Genomic DNA, 18,602 nt, shown 5'->3' with positions numbered 1-18,602 from the left:
CCGAAATCCCTCCCTCCTCACAGGTAGCAAGAGCAGGTGTACAGAATTCTGAGCTGACCTTGGATCTGGAACCAAGGTGTTGAAGCCAGGTTTTGCTGCTAGGGTGCTAAGAGCCGGACCCCAAGACATGCTAGGAACGTTTGCTCTTTAGTTCTGTGAATTAGAGATCCATACAACCCCCGGGACCCACCTTTATCCCCCACATGTATTTTAAAAGCCCCTTCTTAATTTGGTACCCTGTGTTTCTATGGTGCTGCTAGTGCAGTCTGCCTTAGCTTAGACAGAACTGAACTGCTAGAGGAAGACCCGGTGTGTAAGGCGCCCTTTCCCTGAACCTGGGTCAGACTCTGCCGCTGCTGGGGATGCAGGCGGGCTGGAGCAGAAGGACAGGTGGACACGCCAGAGCTACTGGGTGATGGGCAGTGGGCCTTCTTTGTGTCTTCACTAGGACTCTGTTGGGGAGCCACTCTACATGCTTTTCCGAGGCATCAAGCACCAAGTGGACAAGGGGCCAGTGGACTGGGTGACGGGGAAAGCGAAGTACACCCTGAACGACAACCGCCTTCTTCGAGAGGACCTGGAATATCGCACTCTGGTGAGAGCTGCGGAAGGTCTTGCGGGAAAGAAGCTAGAGCTAGTCCTGGGCTTCTGGCCACCCTCAGCCTCTGCGCTGTATCTGCCAGCCAGCCATGCTGCCTTCAGGAGCACTGCTGTCCTGGAGCAAACGGCCCCGTTTCTCAGTGTCCAGGATCGCAAAGATCCAGCTGTTTCTCACAACCACTTCACGAGTTAGAGAGGAACAGTAGCATCTGAGCCGCTGTTCCAGCCCTCAGGAGTCCCTTCAAAGCTTTTGGCTGTAGTGGAACTAGAGGACAGCTCCGTGAACGTGTGGTCCCAGTCCGAGGGAAGGGATGCTTCACTTCATCATGCCCAGTGGTGGTCTCTTGCACTGCCTGTCTACCACCACAAGAATCACGCCTGCTTTTGGAGCCTGGTTGCAGAAAGCAACTTTTCTAAACTGGCAGCATGGTCTGTCAGTTTCGGCAACGGATTGTGATTGAGAGACACAGGTCCACTTCCCAGCAAGCCATAGTATTTCCTGAGTCTCCTTGGGCCAATTGCCAATTCTTACCCTAACCTACCTCACAGGGTTGTTGTGAAAACCAAAAGGAGAGGAGTAGAGCCATTTCTTACACCCTGAATTCCTTGGAACAAGAGAGAGAGAGAGAGAGAGAGAGAGAGAGAGAGAGAGAGAGAGAGAGAAGCATTTCTAGGTAATGTTAGTACACTATGGCTGGGTAATGAATAATCTTTCAGGGGGTCTCTTGACATGGCCGTGTGTTTTGAAGGGCAGAAGCACCCAACTTGTGCTTCTTGTCTCCTCCTGCCCGTGCTCTCCCCCGTGCTTCTGCACTCCCGCTGCGTTGGAGCAAACGGCAAGTTACCCACCCTAATAAAACACCAGGACAACAAGAATGGAATGAAGTGTGCGTCTGCTTCCCTAAAGGGAGACACACTTACATGGGAAGAAGCACCCTTGTTGTAGAAAGAGAATCTATACGTTGTTACAGTACAGCGATACTGACTGTAATCATGTACATGTCTGGCTTTCCACCTCTAACCATATTTTTTTAAACTAAGACTAATGCAAGGATCGTGCGGTGGCCAGTGTCAGCCCCGGTGGCCACTGCATATTCATGCCAGCTTGCGCTGTTCGCCGCCTCCCCATAGCCTGCTGCTTTCTAGGTCATCTTCTGGGGGTCGGGTGTTCTGCCCTCACTGCTTCATCGGTTATACTTGCACTAAAACAAGCCTGAAGTGTGGGAGCATTTCTCCTCCACCCACCTGCTCTCTGTGTCAAGTGATCCCCACCCATTCCAGGACCAGGCGTGTCAGAAGTGCTGTCTGGTTCTGCATAGGCGAGGCCCCTGCAGCAGCTGCGGTCCCTTCCCTTGTGCCGCACTCCCCCTGGGGGCCATCCTAGCAGTCAGCAGGCGGCTGCTAGGAGCAGGCAGAGTGCAGCTGGGTTTGGCTTTCTGTTTTTGCAGACTTTAACTGCTTTGGCTCAGGCCGGAAGCACCCTGGGAGGAGGAACAGAGGGCGCCCAGGGGGTCGTGGTGAAGGGACTGGATTGTGACACCATCACCCAGGTGAAAGAGAAGATCCTTGACCAGATCTATAAAGGAACACCTTACTGCCACCGACCAGACCCAGACTCACTGGACTTGGGTGAGTGCAGTACCTGGGCTGGGCACTGGAAAAGGCAGCCATTACAGGGGAAATGGTGCAGAAGGGTACTCCAACTGGAAGGCCGCCTCTGCCACTCTTCTGCCAATCCCCCTTCTGGGCACCTGCTCCCGGTCCCGACGCCAGCGTGGCTGCCAGGCCTGGTCAGGGTTCCCTCATCAACCCAGGTTAGCCAAGCAAGAAGCCATTGTGGAGCGGCGACACCAAGAGGGTGACGGTGGCGCAGGGCAAGTGCTTCTTCTCCCTAAAGCTGCCCCTCTCCTGTGATTTGCTCCAACCGGGCTCTCGGTGTTTGTCTTGTTTCTCCCTGCTGGTGGAGCTAGAGTGGAGATCAGGGCTGGCCGGGCACCTCATCCTTTCCGACGAGGATGTGACGTCTGTCGTCCAGGGCAACTGGAAGCGCCTCAACACCCTGCAGCACTACAAGGTGAGGGAAGGTTGGGCGGGGGAGTTTGGGGCTGGCTTTTTCTGATTGGCTTGGAGTGGTGCACAAGTGGACTTAAGTGGATTTCGTTCTGGCCTCCTGATGCTTTGGATGCAACAGATTGTGGCCTCTTCTGGACCTGCAGACTCCTGTGAAGGGAAGATCCTACTTTGTGGAAAGGGCATTAGGTCAGACTGCCTTTTGCTCCTTCTGACTCAGGATTCTGTGTACAAAATAAACTCACTTGGAATTTGTGAAATTGCCATATATACCAAGACAACTCTTGAAACTAAAAATAACGAGGCAAAAATTTCCCTTCCATACCCAGTGATTTTTTTTCATCATATTATGTTCATCATTTAAAGAAGGATAGAGAAGAAAGACAATTGCATTTACAAACTAATTTTTATTAATAATGATTTGAAAACCTCTTACTGGTATCAGAGGAGCTCATTCGGCATTGCATCACAATGTGAACCTTGCATGTGGCCGCAGGCCCAGGCCTAGCATGCTGATTCAGGCCAGCCCGTGGCCCCTCCATGCCCAGCCATCCTCCTCAGCTGACTGCAGCCAGCCAGCCCCCTTGAGGGCCACCTTCGGCCTCCAGAGCAGAGGGGCAACCTCAGTGCTAGCTAGAATAGGGTAAAGTGACCTCACATGAGTCTAGAAGTTTCTTGCTAACAAACACCAAATATCCGGCATATAAGAGCTGCTTGAAACTGAAAATAGTGAAGCAAAAATTGGGGGTCATCTTATACGACTGACATATGACAAACACCAGAAAAACAGCCCAAAATATTGGCCTTGTCTTATACACTAGTATATATGGTATCTAGGAAGCGCTCTCTCGCTCTCTCCCCCACCCCCCAGGTCAGGTCTTTGGACTGACTAGCCCAGGGGTCCTCAGACTTTTTCAACAGGGGGCCAGTTGAAAGGCGCTGGCGATGGGTGCAGGCCGCCAAGGCAGTGCGGGCGGGGGGCATGGGCCGGGGTGGGGGGTACGTGGGCATGCGCGTGGGGCGAGGCAGGAGTGGGTGCACACAGAGGTCGTTTTCTCTGAGCAAGTCCAAAATGATCTCCTTGCGAGCAAGCCGCTGCTGGGCGTGTGCGCGCATGCAGCGAGTCCAAAACCTCTATGGTGGGCCGGATCCAGCCCGCAGGCCTTAGTTGGAGGACCCATGGTCTAGCCCAATATTACCAACATCTGACTGGCCGCAAGAGTTCTCCAGGGTTCAAGGCAGGCATTTTTCCAGGCCTACTTGGAGAAGCTGGGGGCTGAGCCTGGGTCCTTCTGCCTGTGAGGCAGGGGCTCTGCCCCAGAGCCGTGACCATTTCCCAGGTGTCTGCCCACTTGGAGCACAGCAGGTAGTTCCTGCTCCATCTCCTTCCCACCTAGAAAAGGCAGGCAGCCTTCCACATACCTGGCTGAGGTTTTGTTCTCGTCTTTAAGTAGCTCCATTGAATATCGTTGCTTTTGCTTTTAAAATGATGTCAGCTCCTTCAAGTGCTGCTTTGACAGTGGAAAGGCAGGACATGCATTATCTGAACACAACAAACAGTATCGGACAAGAAACTCCAGATTAAACATCCAGTTACAATCATTGGTTCTACACTCTGTCTAGACAATCACCCCACAAGCATGTGGAGTGAACACGTGCTGTAGCTCTGTTCAGGCTAACAGTGTGCAGATCTGCCCTAAACCCTCAGGTACGTTGGACACCGGAAGGATAAATGGCTGCTAGCCATAACGCACTTGGTGGAGAACTTTATGAAAATTTCAGTGTTTGAATGAATGGCCTTTAGGCATAATCTACAAATGAGAAATATATAGATATTTGAGGTGCCTTTGTTGTAGTCTGTACATAATTATTTTTGATAGTATATCCTGGTATATACTAATATATAGAAAATATATATGTAGCTAGTATTATGGATTTTTAAACATTTTATTCTGAAATTAAAATATTTTAGTTTTATTTCCTTTTTCCCTTTCTTCTCCAATGGTGTGGTTTGTATGCTTTTTTATCACACAGTAAAAAAGAAAATTAAAAGATGCATTGAATTATAACTCCCATCACCTTCACTGTATCCAGAAGTCTCTAGCTTGGGAGAAGCTGTTTTAACAATTTTTGAGTATCCTCTCTTTGGATTATTCCAAAATATGTTTTTAGAAAATACACCAATAAATTGGAATGTAGGGCTTCAGACTGCCCTCTCCTGGGTCAACTGGACACGGCTTGGAGTGTGTATGTGTGACCAAAAATGTATGCATTTGTGTTTCTCTGGTAACGTATAAGACAAGACAGCATCAAAAGAGGAGCGCAGGAAGTGGTCTAATCCAATTTTTAATGCTTAGGTGCCTGATGGAGCCACGGTTGCACTTGTTCCTCGTATGACCAAGCACCTCCCGAGAGAGAATCAGGATTACATCCCTGGAGAAAGTGAGTCATTCCACCTTCTTGGGACTGAACTCATTGTTGCGAAAAATATGGGAAAATGCACTGCCTGCCATCTTGGGAGGATCAAAGTGCTCAAGGAAAAGATGTGGATGTCAGTGATGTATTGGTTAAGAATACTGGACTTGAATTGGAAGAACCAAGTTCAATTCTCCACATTCCCTCCAGGTCTGCTGATTGACCAGTCTCGGTCTCCCTCTCCCTTATACTCGGGGCCAAACAAAACATTTGTTCTATTGATCTAATCACGCATCCTATAACTAAGCATGTTTGCCTTCCATACTCTTGGGTAAGCTTATGTGGCCCTGGGTCAGATCAAGACTGCAGTGCTTTTGGGGGAGGGCTTTCTCCCTGAAAATCCACCCCCCCATTTTTTTCTTTTAACCCCTCCCCCAAGTGAGAGGGTGCAAACTGCGGGGGAACAAGGGTGGAAGGTTTAATCCCACTCTAGCAGTGCCCTGCTCCCAATCTGAATTGAGGCTGCACGTGTTTGCAAAGACCTACACTTTGCATATTTGCTTTGGCCCTCGCCGGATTGCTGTGAGTACAGGGAGCTCGTATGTGCTCCACTGAGCTCTTTGAAGAAAGGAGGATGAAATAAAGACACTCAAGAAAGAGAGTGCTGATCCAGAACTGAAACGTTGTTGGAGCATTTATATTTCTCTGCTGTAGAGACCCCGATGCTAGAGGATGCGGATGAAGGTGGAATGAAACTGTGGCACCTGGTGAAGCCAACCGAAGAACCCGAGCTGCCAAAACATCGCCGAGGGAGCCTGCGGGAGCGGGAGAGAGCCAAGGCCATCCCTGAGATCTATCTGACCCGCCTCCTTTCCATGAAAGTAAGAAGCCGTGCCCTCAGCTTTCATTGTCTGTCTTTCCGCATGCTTCCTGGGAGCAGATCTCACTGGAAAGAATGAGACGTATTAATGAGCAAGCACAGACAGAATTGCACTGTCAGTGTAGGTTTTGTGATTTAAGCTCATTCGCACTGTTGCACCATGAGAACTGAAAAGAAAACTGCCAATATGCTAATCCCCTTAAATGAATCCATGGCATGCTCATAGATGAGGGCTGTTCTGATCACTGCACCTTTAATCCTGGAAAGCATGCAGAGAAGGGCAATTAAAATGGTTAAGGAACTGGAGCAGCTTCCCTGTGAGAAAAAATTAGGGTTAGATTGTTTAGCTTGGGAAAAGGGGGGAATAAAGGGAGGCATGATATGGAGAAAATGGAAAAGGAGGCATTGCTCTCCCTTTCCCATAATATTAGAACCTGGGGTCATCTCATGAAGCCGACTGGTGGGAGATTTAGGACAGATAAAAGGAAGGCCTTCTTCCCACAGTGCATGGTCAAACTATGGAATTCACTGCCACTGGAAATAGTGATGGCCACCAGTTTGGATGGGTGGAACATGGGATTGGAGAATGCATGGATGAGAAAGCCGTCAGTGCAGTAGTCCTAATGGCTGGATGCTTCCTCCAAAACCAGAGATGATGCACCTGATGGCACACCGGCGGCCGAGGTTCACGAGTGCGCAGGTGCCGTTGCACTTACATCCTGCCTCTGGGCTTCCCCTTGCGTCACCTGCGTGACCATTGTGGAAACCACATGAGGGGCTAGGTGGGCCTTTGGCCTGATCCAGCATCGCTTTTGCTTTCTTCTCACAGCACCTTCTTTCACGTTGTGGAAAACTAGCTCGCAGGACATAGAAAGGAGAGAAGCCCTGATAGCTATAGCGACCATAGCAGTGGAAGAGAGCAGGGAGAAGAGGAATAGAATTGAATAGATGGATGGGGAGTGTGACTGTATAAGAAAGTGTGTGGGTTGCCTCTGGCCCCGCTCACTTTTGGCTGCACCCTTACCCCTCGCTCGCATGCGGCTCCCAGAGGATTTCCCCCCAGGGAAAGTGGCTGCAGGCTGCAAAAGGTTTCCCACCCCTGGTCTAAAGGGGAAAGGTCCCTCCAAAACAACAGTGGCACTCCAGCTAACATGTTATTCGACCATCAGGCCACAGGGGAAGGTAGCTGCAGGTTTTTCTTTGTCATCTTCATCTCCCCTGCATTCATGTGCTGAGCTGTGCAAATATCTGATGGCTACCCTGAGTTGTGCTTGTGTTTATCTGCAGGGGACGCTGCAGAAGTTTGTAGATGACTTGTTCCAAGTGATTCTCAGTACCAACCGTCCTGTCCCACTGGCTGTGAAGTATTTCTTTGACCTGCTTGATGAACAAGCCTTGAATCACGGCATCACAGACCCAGAGACCATCCACATCTGGAAGACAAATAGGTAGGCAACCAGAGCTGCTGCCTAGTGCTTCTCAAAAGTAGAATATCCCAACGATGGCTTCCGCTGCCATGTTCCACATTGCCAGTGGAAGAGAATTATTTGGCAGGAGGCGGCAACATCTGTTCCAGCTGCTCCGTCTGTGTTGTCTTATCCTCACTGTCACACCATCCCTGTGGCTGGTCTCTTATACCCATTTTACAGCCTGGATGATTGAGGCACAGAGGATGTAAGCAGGCCAAAACATTCTGATGGCTTGCAGGTTTCCCAAGCCCAAACTATACAAACTAAAGTCAAATTAGTTTTACTCCTGAACTTTACTCGCTATGTTAGTAGCAATGTGAGGAAGAGATTTTCATTGGGATTGCAGCTGGACTGTGTACTGCAGTCGGTATGAAAATTGGGCACACACCAGGGCCTACAATACAGAAACTGATACATAAATAATAATCCTGAATGCAGTCTCTATTTAACTATTAAATGTCAAACCATCTAGTTTGACTCTTGCTGCCCTGGTTGAAAGTGGAGTAGATCCTGCTGCCAAAGCACTTTACCTGGGCAGCTCCCAGTGCATAGACATCTGCTGAACACCTCTTCTCATCACAGCCTGCCCCTGAGGTTCTGGATCAACATCATCAAGAATCCCCAGTTCATCTTCGATGTGCAGACCTCAGATAATGTGGAAGCGGTGCTCCTGGTCATTGCACAGACCTTCATGGACTCCTGCACACTCGCTGACCACAAACTGGGCCGGGTAAGCCTGGGAAGGCGGGGGCAGAGGCCTCTTAGGTTCTGCCACGCATATCTGGAAGCTGCCTGCTTTCCAGCCTGATGTTTTCTGGGGTTCTTGGCTGTTCCACACATTGTTCTGAAGGCTACACTGGCTGCCCTGAGCGCCTTCCATGGCACACTGCCCATGAAGTTTTCTCAGTGGAAAATGCTGTTTTGTGGGCACTAATGCGACGTGTCGTGTGGGAGGCACTTGCACAACTGCCGTCGGCGCTTAGCTAGTCTGCAGTGTGAAGGATAACAAGGGGCATCCAAGGCCATTTCTGCTACAGCATTTTTGTTGTAATTCATTGTAGTGTGTATGTAGGGCTTTCATGCAATGCATTCTTAAAAAATAACCTGGGAAAATATATTTCAGATTAAAGCTCATACTGCCAGTAACTAAGCCTTAGCAGAGGCATTGCGGCCTTTTAGAATGGGGGAAGATAGACTGAAACAGGACAATTCTGAACACTTGGATGTCACAAGGTGGGAATGGAACCCACTTGCTGCTGTGGGGTGGGGCGGGGTGGGCATTTGAAGAACCTTGGAGGGGCCGGTTTGACCTGCAGGCCTGAGGTTCAACGCCTCTGTTCTAGCACATACCCAGCAGGGAGCCTGCTCAGATAAAGCCGCCTTGCAGCGCTTCTGTCTGATGCGCTGTGCTTACATCAGTGGCACCCAGTCATGACGGCTGCATGCTTTCTCCCAGATTGGAGGCAGCATGCTTTGAACGCCAGTTGCAGAGGAATCCTGGTGGGAAAGGGCCGTTGCCCTCACATCTTGCTTGTAAACTTGCCATGGGTATCGTATTAGCCATGATGGGAAACAGGATGCTGGATCAGATAGACCTTCAGTGTCATCTAGCAGGGCTGTTCTTCTGTTCCTGCCGCCGCCATCGTTTCACAGCTGAGGTGTGACTTGGCTCTGGTAGAAAAGGTGGGGCCTCGAAGTGCATGTCAGTGGGATGAAATATCCCAACTAGGTTACAGCGCGGGCTGGGTATGCTCTAGATTTCCACAAGTTTTCCATAAACTGAGCATAGCAAGTAGCAATCATGCAGTATGATGCTGAAATTATTACTAGACCTCTGAATTTAGATGAAGGCTGGGACTGGATTCCTTGGATTAAGTACTGTTTGGGTTAGTACTGTTCATGTTTCTCTACTATTATTATTTTCCTTTCTTTCCTCCACATCTGCTCCAGTTTAGGAAGGTGTCAACTGTTATCATTTTGCCTCAGGGAGATATGATGGGGTATAGAAAATTATCCATGGTCTGGAGAGAGCAGAAAGGGAGACATTGTTCTTCTTCTCCCAACACCAAAACCCAGGGGCATCTCATGGAACTGATTGGAGGGAGATTCAGGACAGATAAAAGGACGGACTTCTTCATGCAGTGCTTAGTTAAATTATGAAATTCCCTCCACAGGATAAAGTGATGGCCACCAATTTGGAAGGCCAGTAAAGGGGATTGGAAAATAAACAGAGGGTGTGCCTATCAAGGGCTCATAGTCCTGATTGGCTAAATGACTAAATTAGTCCAGTATCAAAGGCAGCATGATGCTGATGCCTGAATATACCAAATGCTGGGGAAATGGCAGCGGGTGAGGTTGCATGCATGTCCTGGTTGTGGATTTTCCACTATAGCAGCTGGTTGGCCACTGAGGGAACAGAAAGCGGGGCAAGATGGGCCATTCATTGGGCTGATCCAGCAGGGCTCTTCTCGTGCACTTGCGTATCATTTTCTGGACCTTGTCATTAAATTCTTACTCCCTTTGTGGCCTTTCCAGGATTCTCCAATTAACAAGCTGCTCTATGCCCGTGACATTCCACGCTATAAGCAGATGGTGGAAAGGTAAGAAAGAGGAACAGAAAACAAGGTGTGTATGTGGAGAGGCAAAATACTGGGGAGAGAAATGCATAATGTAAGTATTTCCACCATGCAGGTACTATGCAGATATTCGTCAAACCATCTCTGCCAGTGATCAGGAGATGAATTCTGCCTTGGCTGAACTATCACGGGTAAGTAGCCTCCAAATTACATTAATGCCCTGCCCTGCCCTGCCCTGCCCTGCCCTGCCCTGCCCTGCCCTGCCCTGCCCTGCCCTTCTGTATTTTTTTCTGCTCCCAGAACAAGATATTGGCAGATGCCTTTCCTGAAGCCAGAGGCAGAGTTGCTAGATCAGGCCACGTAATGGGCAGTGGCCGTGTAGTTCCAGGCGCAGTATCAATGCTGGGTTGTCCTTTGCCACTCGTCGTAATGGCCGAGGTTCATCTTGCAACATGATTCTCCCTCCCTCCTCCCTGTGTGGGGTTTCCTACTTCCCTGTGCCAGCTCGTCCAGGATTATTGCAAATAAGAATTTGTTCAGCTAACCAAAAGAGCATGTGGTGTGAGAGCTGTGGACAGCTCAGCGGTAGAGCACCTGCTTCGCATGCAGAAGGCCGCAGACCTTGGCACCTGCCGTTAAAACAGGGGTGCAGAGCATGCGGCCCACGGACTGCATGTGGCCTGCCGAGCTCTTTCTTGCAGCTGAGCAGACCCTTCCTGCTTCTGCCTTGCTGGCAGCACTGTCTTCAGGGCAGGATTCCCTTACTCTCTGATGAGATTGGACATAAGGTCAGGGTTCCTTTGCTATTGCCAAGCAAAGGAATTCCCATACTAGGGTGTGTCTGTGTCTGTGCAGCATCCTGGCGCTTTGGCAATATCTGATGTGGCCCTTGGGGCCAAAATGGTTGGACATCCCTCCATTAAAAGGATTGGTTACCATGTAATGGGAAGCTGCCTGTGCCCATTGAGCTGCAGCACGGAGCACGAACCATGCTGGAGTGACCCTGTGGTTACTCTTCCATGTTGCCTGCCCAGGTTGCAGTTTGACACCTTCCCCAGAGCTTTGAGAGTGGGATGAATAGAGGGGAGCTTTGGCTCTCTCGGTGGCTCACAGCCGTTTTCTCTTGGCTGCAGAATTATTCAGGCGCACTCAATTCCTTGGTGGCTCTGCATGAACTCTACAAGTACATCAACAAGTACTATGACCAGGTGAGAGCGTTTCGTGGGCATTCTCCTTCCAGCTGGCCTTTCACAGAGCTACAGAGGAACTCCACTAGCTCTGACAAACCAGCGGCTTATGTAGCACCTGCACCCCACCTCCTCCCTCCTTGTGGGAATCAGTGCTGGGCACCAAACGTGGGTGCCAGTCTCACAGACTGCCATCTTCTGCAGCCCTCTTTCCATGTATTCCATTCCACCCCCATACCCTAACTTAAACCACCTTCTGAGCCACAACTTGGGCTATATTATAATACGATACCCAAATTTTCTTAAGACTGGTGCTTGTGTGTGTTGGGGGGAGTCATTCATCACTCAAAGAGTAAAAAGAAAAACACCAAAAATACAAATATTTCAGACAATCCATTATCCCTCTCCTCTCCCTATAAAAGACAGTTCCAAATAAAAACCACCGAAATATCAGCATCATTTATCATAATTCCTTACTAACCCTCCCGCCTAGGAAACGTGTCAGCCACTGAAGGAAGCCTTTGAAATGGCTGTGAGCGGAGGCCAGCCCTTCTGCATCCTAAGGGTTACCAGGGTGGGCCAAATGAATCTCACCCGGGATCTCAGGTGGCCCCACTGCTGCTCTTTCTCCTCCAGCACAGGGAGAACTGTTTGGAATCTTGTCCCTTGGCCACTGGAAGGAATGTGGGAAAGGGAAAATTGGGAGTTGATTCGACAGATGGAAAAAGTTGAGTTCTGCAGACTGCCTTCTGCCATTGGGGTGCCAGTGTCCAAAAGACGCTGTTCCTAATGGATACCAACCCACAGGAGGCTGTCCCCAGACCTTAATGCCTCGGGACGTTCATGCTAGCAGTTGCTGGGGATTGGGCCCTCTGCTCACGGAGTGCCGCAACCTCCCTCAGAGGTGGCACATGCATGCAACTCCTCCGGAAACCCAGCCATGTGGCTGAAGGCATCCCTTGGCTAAAGGCTCCAATTCTCCCTGCAGATCATCACTGCCCTGGAGGAGGACCAGACGGCACAGAAGATGCAGCTGGGGTACCGCCTGCAGCAGATTGCCGCAGCAGTGGAAAACAAAGTCACAGACTTGTGACATGCCCAGAGGGACAGCTGGCAGAGGCGGGGCGGCAGCACCAGCTGCGGGCAGCACCAGGCGCTCCACGTAGGGGTGGAAAGAGGAAGCAGCAGCAGACCAGGAAATGCCCGCCCAAGGGGCCGAGAGGGCCAGCAGACTTTCTGTTCATACAGACTTTGTAAAGATGATGATGCTGATGATGAACTTTAGGGAAATTCTCCCTAGACAGAACCTGGGCTCCTTCAGTTCTTCTGGGTCCAATGACCAGGAAGCCAGATGTTGTGACTGTGCCAAGGGGGTTAGAGACTAGAGTAGCCACAGGGGGATGCTGGATTTTTGCCTCCCCACTCCTCAGCCTGAAGCCACTAAGAAGAACCCTAAATCGGTGTGACTTTTCTCCAGATGCTCTTGGACCCTGAGAGAGAACACCCTCCTAGCTACGCAAGGGGAGAGCTGCCCTGGCCTGTCCTCCTGCCCCCAGGGTCCCTCTCGTTGCATCCAGTGGCAGTTCCTTTCCACTGTAAGGTCTGTGCTTCAAGGGGGGCTAGGGCAGGCCCAAAGGAGCCAGCAGAAGAAGAGAGAGCCCGTGACAAGTGGCTCGGAGGTGCCTGCACTTGCTGGTCACAGGAGCACAGCAGAGTGCCTGCCCTCGTCCCTGCAGCTGCAGGAGGCTTGCTCAGCCACACTCAGGCAAGGCTGTCCCCACAGCCCCTGGGCATGCGTTTCTGCAGCTGTTCCTTCCTGCACAGCTGCCTTTAACCCACCCCATCCTGCTCTTCAGAAAGCACAAAGGAAGTCCAGCTCCCCTCCAGCTGCCTTGCACTCCCATTCGCTGCTGCTTTTGGTTAGGATCTGTAAATCGCACTGTAGATGTAGTGGTGAAGGGGGAATATTGAACAGCTTCAGAATGTTAATCCCCACATATTAAGTTAGCACTTCTCCTCGAGTGGATATCCTCTCCCTCCCATGTGCTTCCTTTGCTGTGTCCCCCATGGGGGCTTTCTAGCTCTGCCAGGCCAACTCAGAATTTTTGAAAAATCAGTTGCTTTGCATCTCTGATGTCCTCCAAGGCCTCAGATTGAAGTCTGCAGTGACAGGTTTTGCTGTTTCTCTGCCTGGGGTCCAGGTTACCAGCTGCCTCCTCTTCCTGTGCCTTGGAGAGCAGCTTGATCAACAGGTATTATTAACAGATGGTAATAGTTCTCTGCTTGCTATCACCTGCTGGTTTCTTAGGTCAAGATTAAAAGGGTCAGGAACAACCAGGTAGTGTTATTTTCTGGTCAGTTGGCAACCCTATTTTCCTGCTCAACTGAAATGAGTTCCCCATTCCTTTCTATTAGACCTGGATGAGGTAGGGTATGTCCACACCAGAACTCCCAGTCCCTTGCTCCTTCTGGTCCCAGTCAGCTTCAATGCGGCTCTTTGTATATTTCCAGTCCACTGCCAAAGCAACACTCTTGCTGTGATTAGCGGCATCAAACGGCAGATTCGGGCACTTCCGCTCAACTAGATCCACTGTGGGGATCACTCCACTCTGTTACTTGACCTCGCAGGCTTCAGTTTTTCTCTGCAGGCCATCTGGTAGGAATGCCATCTTTTTTTGCCTGGGCTTTAGCTGACAGGCAGAGATTCAAGGATAGGATAGAATTCATCATTTGGTACATCCCCTAACTTCAAAACCCAAGCTAAGTTGTTTTGGACTGTCTGTTGGGATAAGCACATGCAAGCTTTCAAGTTCAAGAGGCGTCTTCGACAGGCTCTACAAAGAGTTTTACATAACTTAGAAGGGTACGCATTCATGGACCAAAACAGGTTAATCAGGTAAGGACCAAACTAGATATGATGTGGGAAATCCACAAATAGGATACTTGTGGGGTTTAAACTTATTTATTTAAAAGCAGCTATGAGGAAATTCAGCTTGGAATCATAGTTCTAAGGAGAGTAGCTAACCTTTCTCCTCTATGCCATTTTCCTGAGCTGAATCTCCCTAGAAGGTACTTTCTCAGTGTGGTGGAACATACAGGTACCGTACGGCTTCATGCATTTTTCCCCTTTAAGACAAACACCAGCTTTAGAGGGATTTATATCAGGGAAACAGCACAGGCCGGGAAAGATTTATCTCACTCCCCGCTCTGCCAGAACACAGTCCCAGTCCAAATGGCTTGTTTTTCCCCCTCTGGCTGCTGTTAAATTCTTAAAAACAAAGCAGAAGACCATATTTGTGGATCTTCTGTGTCCTGCCTAGTTTGACCAAGAAATTTACATGCTGGTCTGGAGATTGGCCTGAGCATTCCTGGCCAGATCCAGGCCTAGCTGTAACCTCCCTCCGTGCCTTGAGCCATCCGCTTATCTCTCAGCCTCTGTCCATGAAACAGGGAGTGCTGATAAGAGTACTGGTTTCCCTTACATAGTAATTGTAAGGATTATTGAGATTACAGATGGAGATTCTCAGGAAAGGGCAGTATCAGCTTCAAACTGCCCTGGCTACAGGCCTTGTGGAGCCCTCAACACCGAGTCTTGCCTACCACATTCCAATGTTGCCTTGCCCAGTTTTGTGTCTGTAGTGCTGTGGAACCAATAGACCACGGTAACATGTCTGCTTATCCCTTTTGAAATCATTCTTGAGGCTCAGTCCCACCTCTGTATATTCTTTCTTCTCTCTGTTATCTCAGACCAGTCCTTAGTACCTTCGGTGAGGCATGATGGAGCTTGAGGCAGCCTGAGCGTCTGGCCTGGACATTTGAGCTTCATGTTCTTCCCTGTTAACGGCAGGCAGCTGATAGCTACCCCTTCTTTACTTAGTGGTGAAGGAAAGTACTTTGTACCTGCTCATCTTTATTCCTCCCATTCCTGCACTGGTCTTCTGATTGAAAAACAGGTTGCAAGATCTTGGTTTAAGTCCTGCTTCTGAAGGGATCCTTAGTCTTGAGTTCTGCACAGCTGGGCAACTATCCTTGGAGGTTTATCCTGCTATGATTTGTACCATGAATATGCTGCAGAGATGGATCTGGAACACGTCACATTTTATAGAATGGGATGACCGCTGCCCCCTGCCCCCATTCTTCTCAGTCTCTGGGAAGCAGGAGTTGAGAGAAGCCTGGCCAGGTCAAGCCAAGGGTCTCTCTAAGACCAGCAAGCTTTTTTCCACACTTGCCGATCACCAAGATGCCCACAAGCAGGCCTCTCCCAGCAACTGGTCTTCGGGGGGCTGTATCTTCAATCCTGAAGATAGCTAATTGCTGTCATGACAAGCAGGATTGTAGTTTCTCTGAAGAAAATGCAGAAATCTCTTGGGAGCCCTTGGGAGCCCTTCATGGCTGCCTTCACCTGAAGGAGCCAAGAATGCACTCCTGCCTTGGGGATACTTTGTGCAAAGTAGGAAAGGTGTCTTCACTGAGGCAGGCGCCCCTTGGCCAGTCTTAGAGTCACAGCAGTATCCCCAACTTCACCCATCTTGGGGCAGTTACTTGGGCATAAATAAAATGATTGTCCAAACCTCTCCTTCCTCCAGGGGTCATGGAGATTCCACAGATGGTTTGCGAAATCCATGTTACAACTGCACTAGCTGGCAAGAGAGGAAGGTGGTACAGATACAGCTAGGATTGCCCAGAGGCCTAAGCCTAAGATGTGGTTTGGACTCCAGCCTCCATCAGCCCTCGTCAACATGGCCTATGGTTAGGGGTGATGGGTGATGGGAGCTGTGGTCCAACACCACCTGGAGAGTCACACGCTCTCCAGCCCTGCTTTAGCAGTAACTCAAGCATATGGAGACGCAACATGTCCCTCCTTGATCTTTTTGCATGGCTTACTGTCACAGGGGTTGTGGGGCAGGGTGAGAATCCTGAACGGCTGTGTGGGGAAGATGGGTTGTCCACCCTTTTCCCAGCCTGTGTTCTTGCGTATTAAAATCTGCTCTGCAGAAATCAATAGGCAGACAATGCTCAAAGTTCCATGTCACAGAAAACTTCCTCTATGATTTCTACTTGTGGATGGAAGACCTTTGTTCTGCTCAGCTAGCAGCCCTATGGAAAAGCTGGGGCTGGTTCCCTTTCCACAGCAAGGGGATGATTAAGGAGAGGCCCCTTCTCCATGGCAGGGTCTCTGTAATCCTGTATCAACTTTCCCCAACTTGGTTCCTTTCAGATACTTTGGACAACAGTTCCCAGCATTTCTGAGCATTGGCCACACTGGCAAAGGATGGGAGTTTTAAGACCAGAAATATCTAGAGGGCACTAGGTTGGGGAAGATGGCCTTATATATGGATCTTTCAGTTCACCATAAAGGCTAAAAGGAACATCTTCTACGAGGGGACATAATTCTGTGGAAAGAATCTGATTGTGACTGCTGTTGAGGTCAAGCTGCAGCCCCACATTGAACTTTGGGGGATCTGGAATGTTTCTTTTCTGATTTCTTGCATCCCTCATTCATATCCTGCTTTCCTTTTCTGCACTCTAGCGCAGCTATCCAAATGTGCTCTCTGAAGTGATTGGAGAATGATTATTAATCTGGAAAGCTTGACGGACAAACCAGCCTGTTTTGTTTTATAGTATAATAATGTTATTGTAGATACTGTTTTGTGCAAAGTAGGAATTTTATCATGAAATGAGAAGTTTTGTCTGTAAATAATCAGTTTAGATCCCAGATGACTTTATCACAGAGCAAAATTCTTACACGGTAATTCAATAAACTTTAATATACAACACAGACAGGGCTCTGGCTGCTGGTTTCCTTTGACGGTGACTTCCTTAATGATGCATTAAGAGCCACAAGTGAGGTGCTTTAGGATGCTTGATTGCCCATTTTTTCCCTGCCTATTATTCTGAGTATTTAACAGCAGCAAACTCAGAGAAGTTGGCAAGTGAAGCTTTTCCAAATACTTCTTTATGTGCCAGGAAAAGTTCCACCAGCTTAATTTCTGGATGTCAAACTGCTGTTAAAAAAGCTGGCCCCTGCAGTAAAAAAAAATATTCATAAAGTAGAATGCATCTAGAGGAGGGAGGCAAGGATGACAAGATGGCTGGAGACCAATTTCTGTGAAGAGTGATTGAAGAAGGTATGGTTAGCCTGAAGAATAAAGGTGGTAAGATGCAATAGAAAAGCCGTCTAAAAACCTTTGAAGGACTATCACATGACTGACAGAACCATTTTGTCTATGCCTCAGCCAACCCACAGATTCAAGCTACAAGAGAAGGGATGCAAAGATTGGAAGAGCTTCCTGACCATGTGAGCTGTTTGTCAGTGAATAGGTTGCCTTGGAAGGTGGCCATCCAGTCTTTGCATAAAAAAACTCTTATCAGGGGCGCTGCACTGGTGGAGCCCTATGTGGGCAAGGGGGTGGACTAGATGACCTTTGGTATCCCAAGTGTATTATTCTAAGCTCAGTAGCAAAGCCAGTGAAAAAGATGGCGAGCCTTCTTTGGAAATGCTGCCAGGCAAAATGCAGGCCTGCTTCTGATAACCACTTAATGTCGTTTAGGTTTATTACCCGCCCCACCCTGATGCTGCTTTGCACACATGCACATTAAATAGATTAAGCTCCCCCAACACTGCATTGCCAGCCTGGAAAAAGCAAAATCTTGCACCTGTTGCGTTTCTGCTCGCCTCAAAGGCGCATGAAGCGAGCCCCTCAACCGTCAGAAAGACGGTGGCTCCTCCACAAGCCAGAAGGCGCTTGTTCACGCTTGGGGCTTTCGCATTAAGGCCAGCGGAGGCAGGGGCTCTTTCTCTCCTCGGGCCCGTCGGCCGAGCCGTCCGGTCGGGAAACCCTTTCGGGGCTGGTTCCGAGACGGGAAGCGGGATGTGGCACAGGTTTTCCCCGCCATCCCTTTGGCTGGCGTGGGACTACAGCTCCCAGGTGCCTGCGAGCCCGCGGTTCCCTCACAGATGGCTGCCGCCTCTGTCGAGTAAAGAGCGGGTCTGGGGCGGTGGCGGCCGGAGGGGAGCGCCTGCATTGCAGCGGGTGGCGCGCAGGGGACGCGCGTGGGCAAGATGTCTGGCGCCGGGGGGGGGGGGATCGGGGGACGCGCTACGTTGAATAGAAGGGGGAAGCCTGCGGCGATCCGTCCCGCCCACCAACATGCATCGTGGTACGATTTGGCCAGACAATAGCGACGAGGTCAGGGCGGGGATTAATTCGGATCCGAGAGCCCCACACAGCTGCAGGATTGGGGCACAGGAGGCGGTGTGCTTCCGGGCTTGGCACATTAGCGCTGAATCCCTTCATGAAGGAAAGCCCAGCTTTCCCCAGCAAGGGATGCTCAGTGATTGCCAAGGGCAACACTTTCTCTGCACTAAAGGAACCGCGCTTCTTACCAACTGCCGCAGCGATGT

At 49.8% G+C, this 18,602-nt stretch overlaps 1 protein-coding gene across 2 annotated transcripts in view; it reads left to right on the top strand.

Moving 5' to 3' along the window:
• PLXNB1 (plexin B1) overlaps window positions 1-16,963 on the top strand; it is a 134,957-nt gene extending 117,994 nt beyond the window's left edge. For both annotated transcript variants that reach the window (XM_044452023.1, XM_044452024.1), the window contains exons 29-39: window positions 449-595; window positions 2,049-2,229; window positions 2,571-2,674; window positions 5,028-5,112; window positions 5,800-5,966; window positions 7,253-7,413; window positions 8,017-8,164; window positions 9,970-10,034; window positions 10,126-10,201; window positions 11,144-11,218; window positions 12,186-16,963. In XM_044452023.1, the coding sequence (XP_044307958.1) occupies window positions 449-595; window positions 2,049-2,229; window positions 2,571-2,674; window positions 5,028-5,112; window positions 5,800-5,966; window positions 7,253-7,413; window positions 8,017-8,164; window positions 9,970-10,034; window positions 10,126-10,201; window positions 11,144-11,218; window positions 12,186-12,290 (1,314 nt within the window). In that variant the 3' untranslated portion in view covers window positions 12,291-16,963. The remainder of the gene's footprint in view (window positions 1-448; window positions 596-2,048; window positions 2,230-2,570; window positions 2,675-5,027; window positions 5,113-5,799; window positions 5,967-7,252; window positions 7,414-8,016; window positions 8,165-9,969; window positions 10,035-10,125; window positions 10,202-11,143; window positions 11,219-12,185) is intronic.
• Window positions 16,964-18,602: the final 1,639 nt, after the last annotated feature.

The sequence above is a fragment of the Varanus komodoensis genome, unplaced genomic scaffold, assembly GCF_004798865.1.
Source record: "Varanus komodoensis strain SLA01 unplaced genomic scaffold, ASM479886v1 scaffold6_4, whole genome shotgun sequence".
In the NCBI taxonomy this organism is placed as follows: domain Eukaryota; kingdom Metazoa; phylum Chordata; class Lepidosauria; order Squamata; family Varanidae; genus Varanus; species Varanus komodoensis.
Note: the sequence above shows the minus strand (reverse complement) of the source record. Positions and strands in the feature narration are given on the sequence as shown.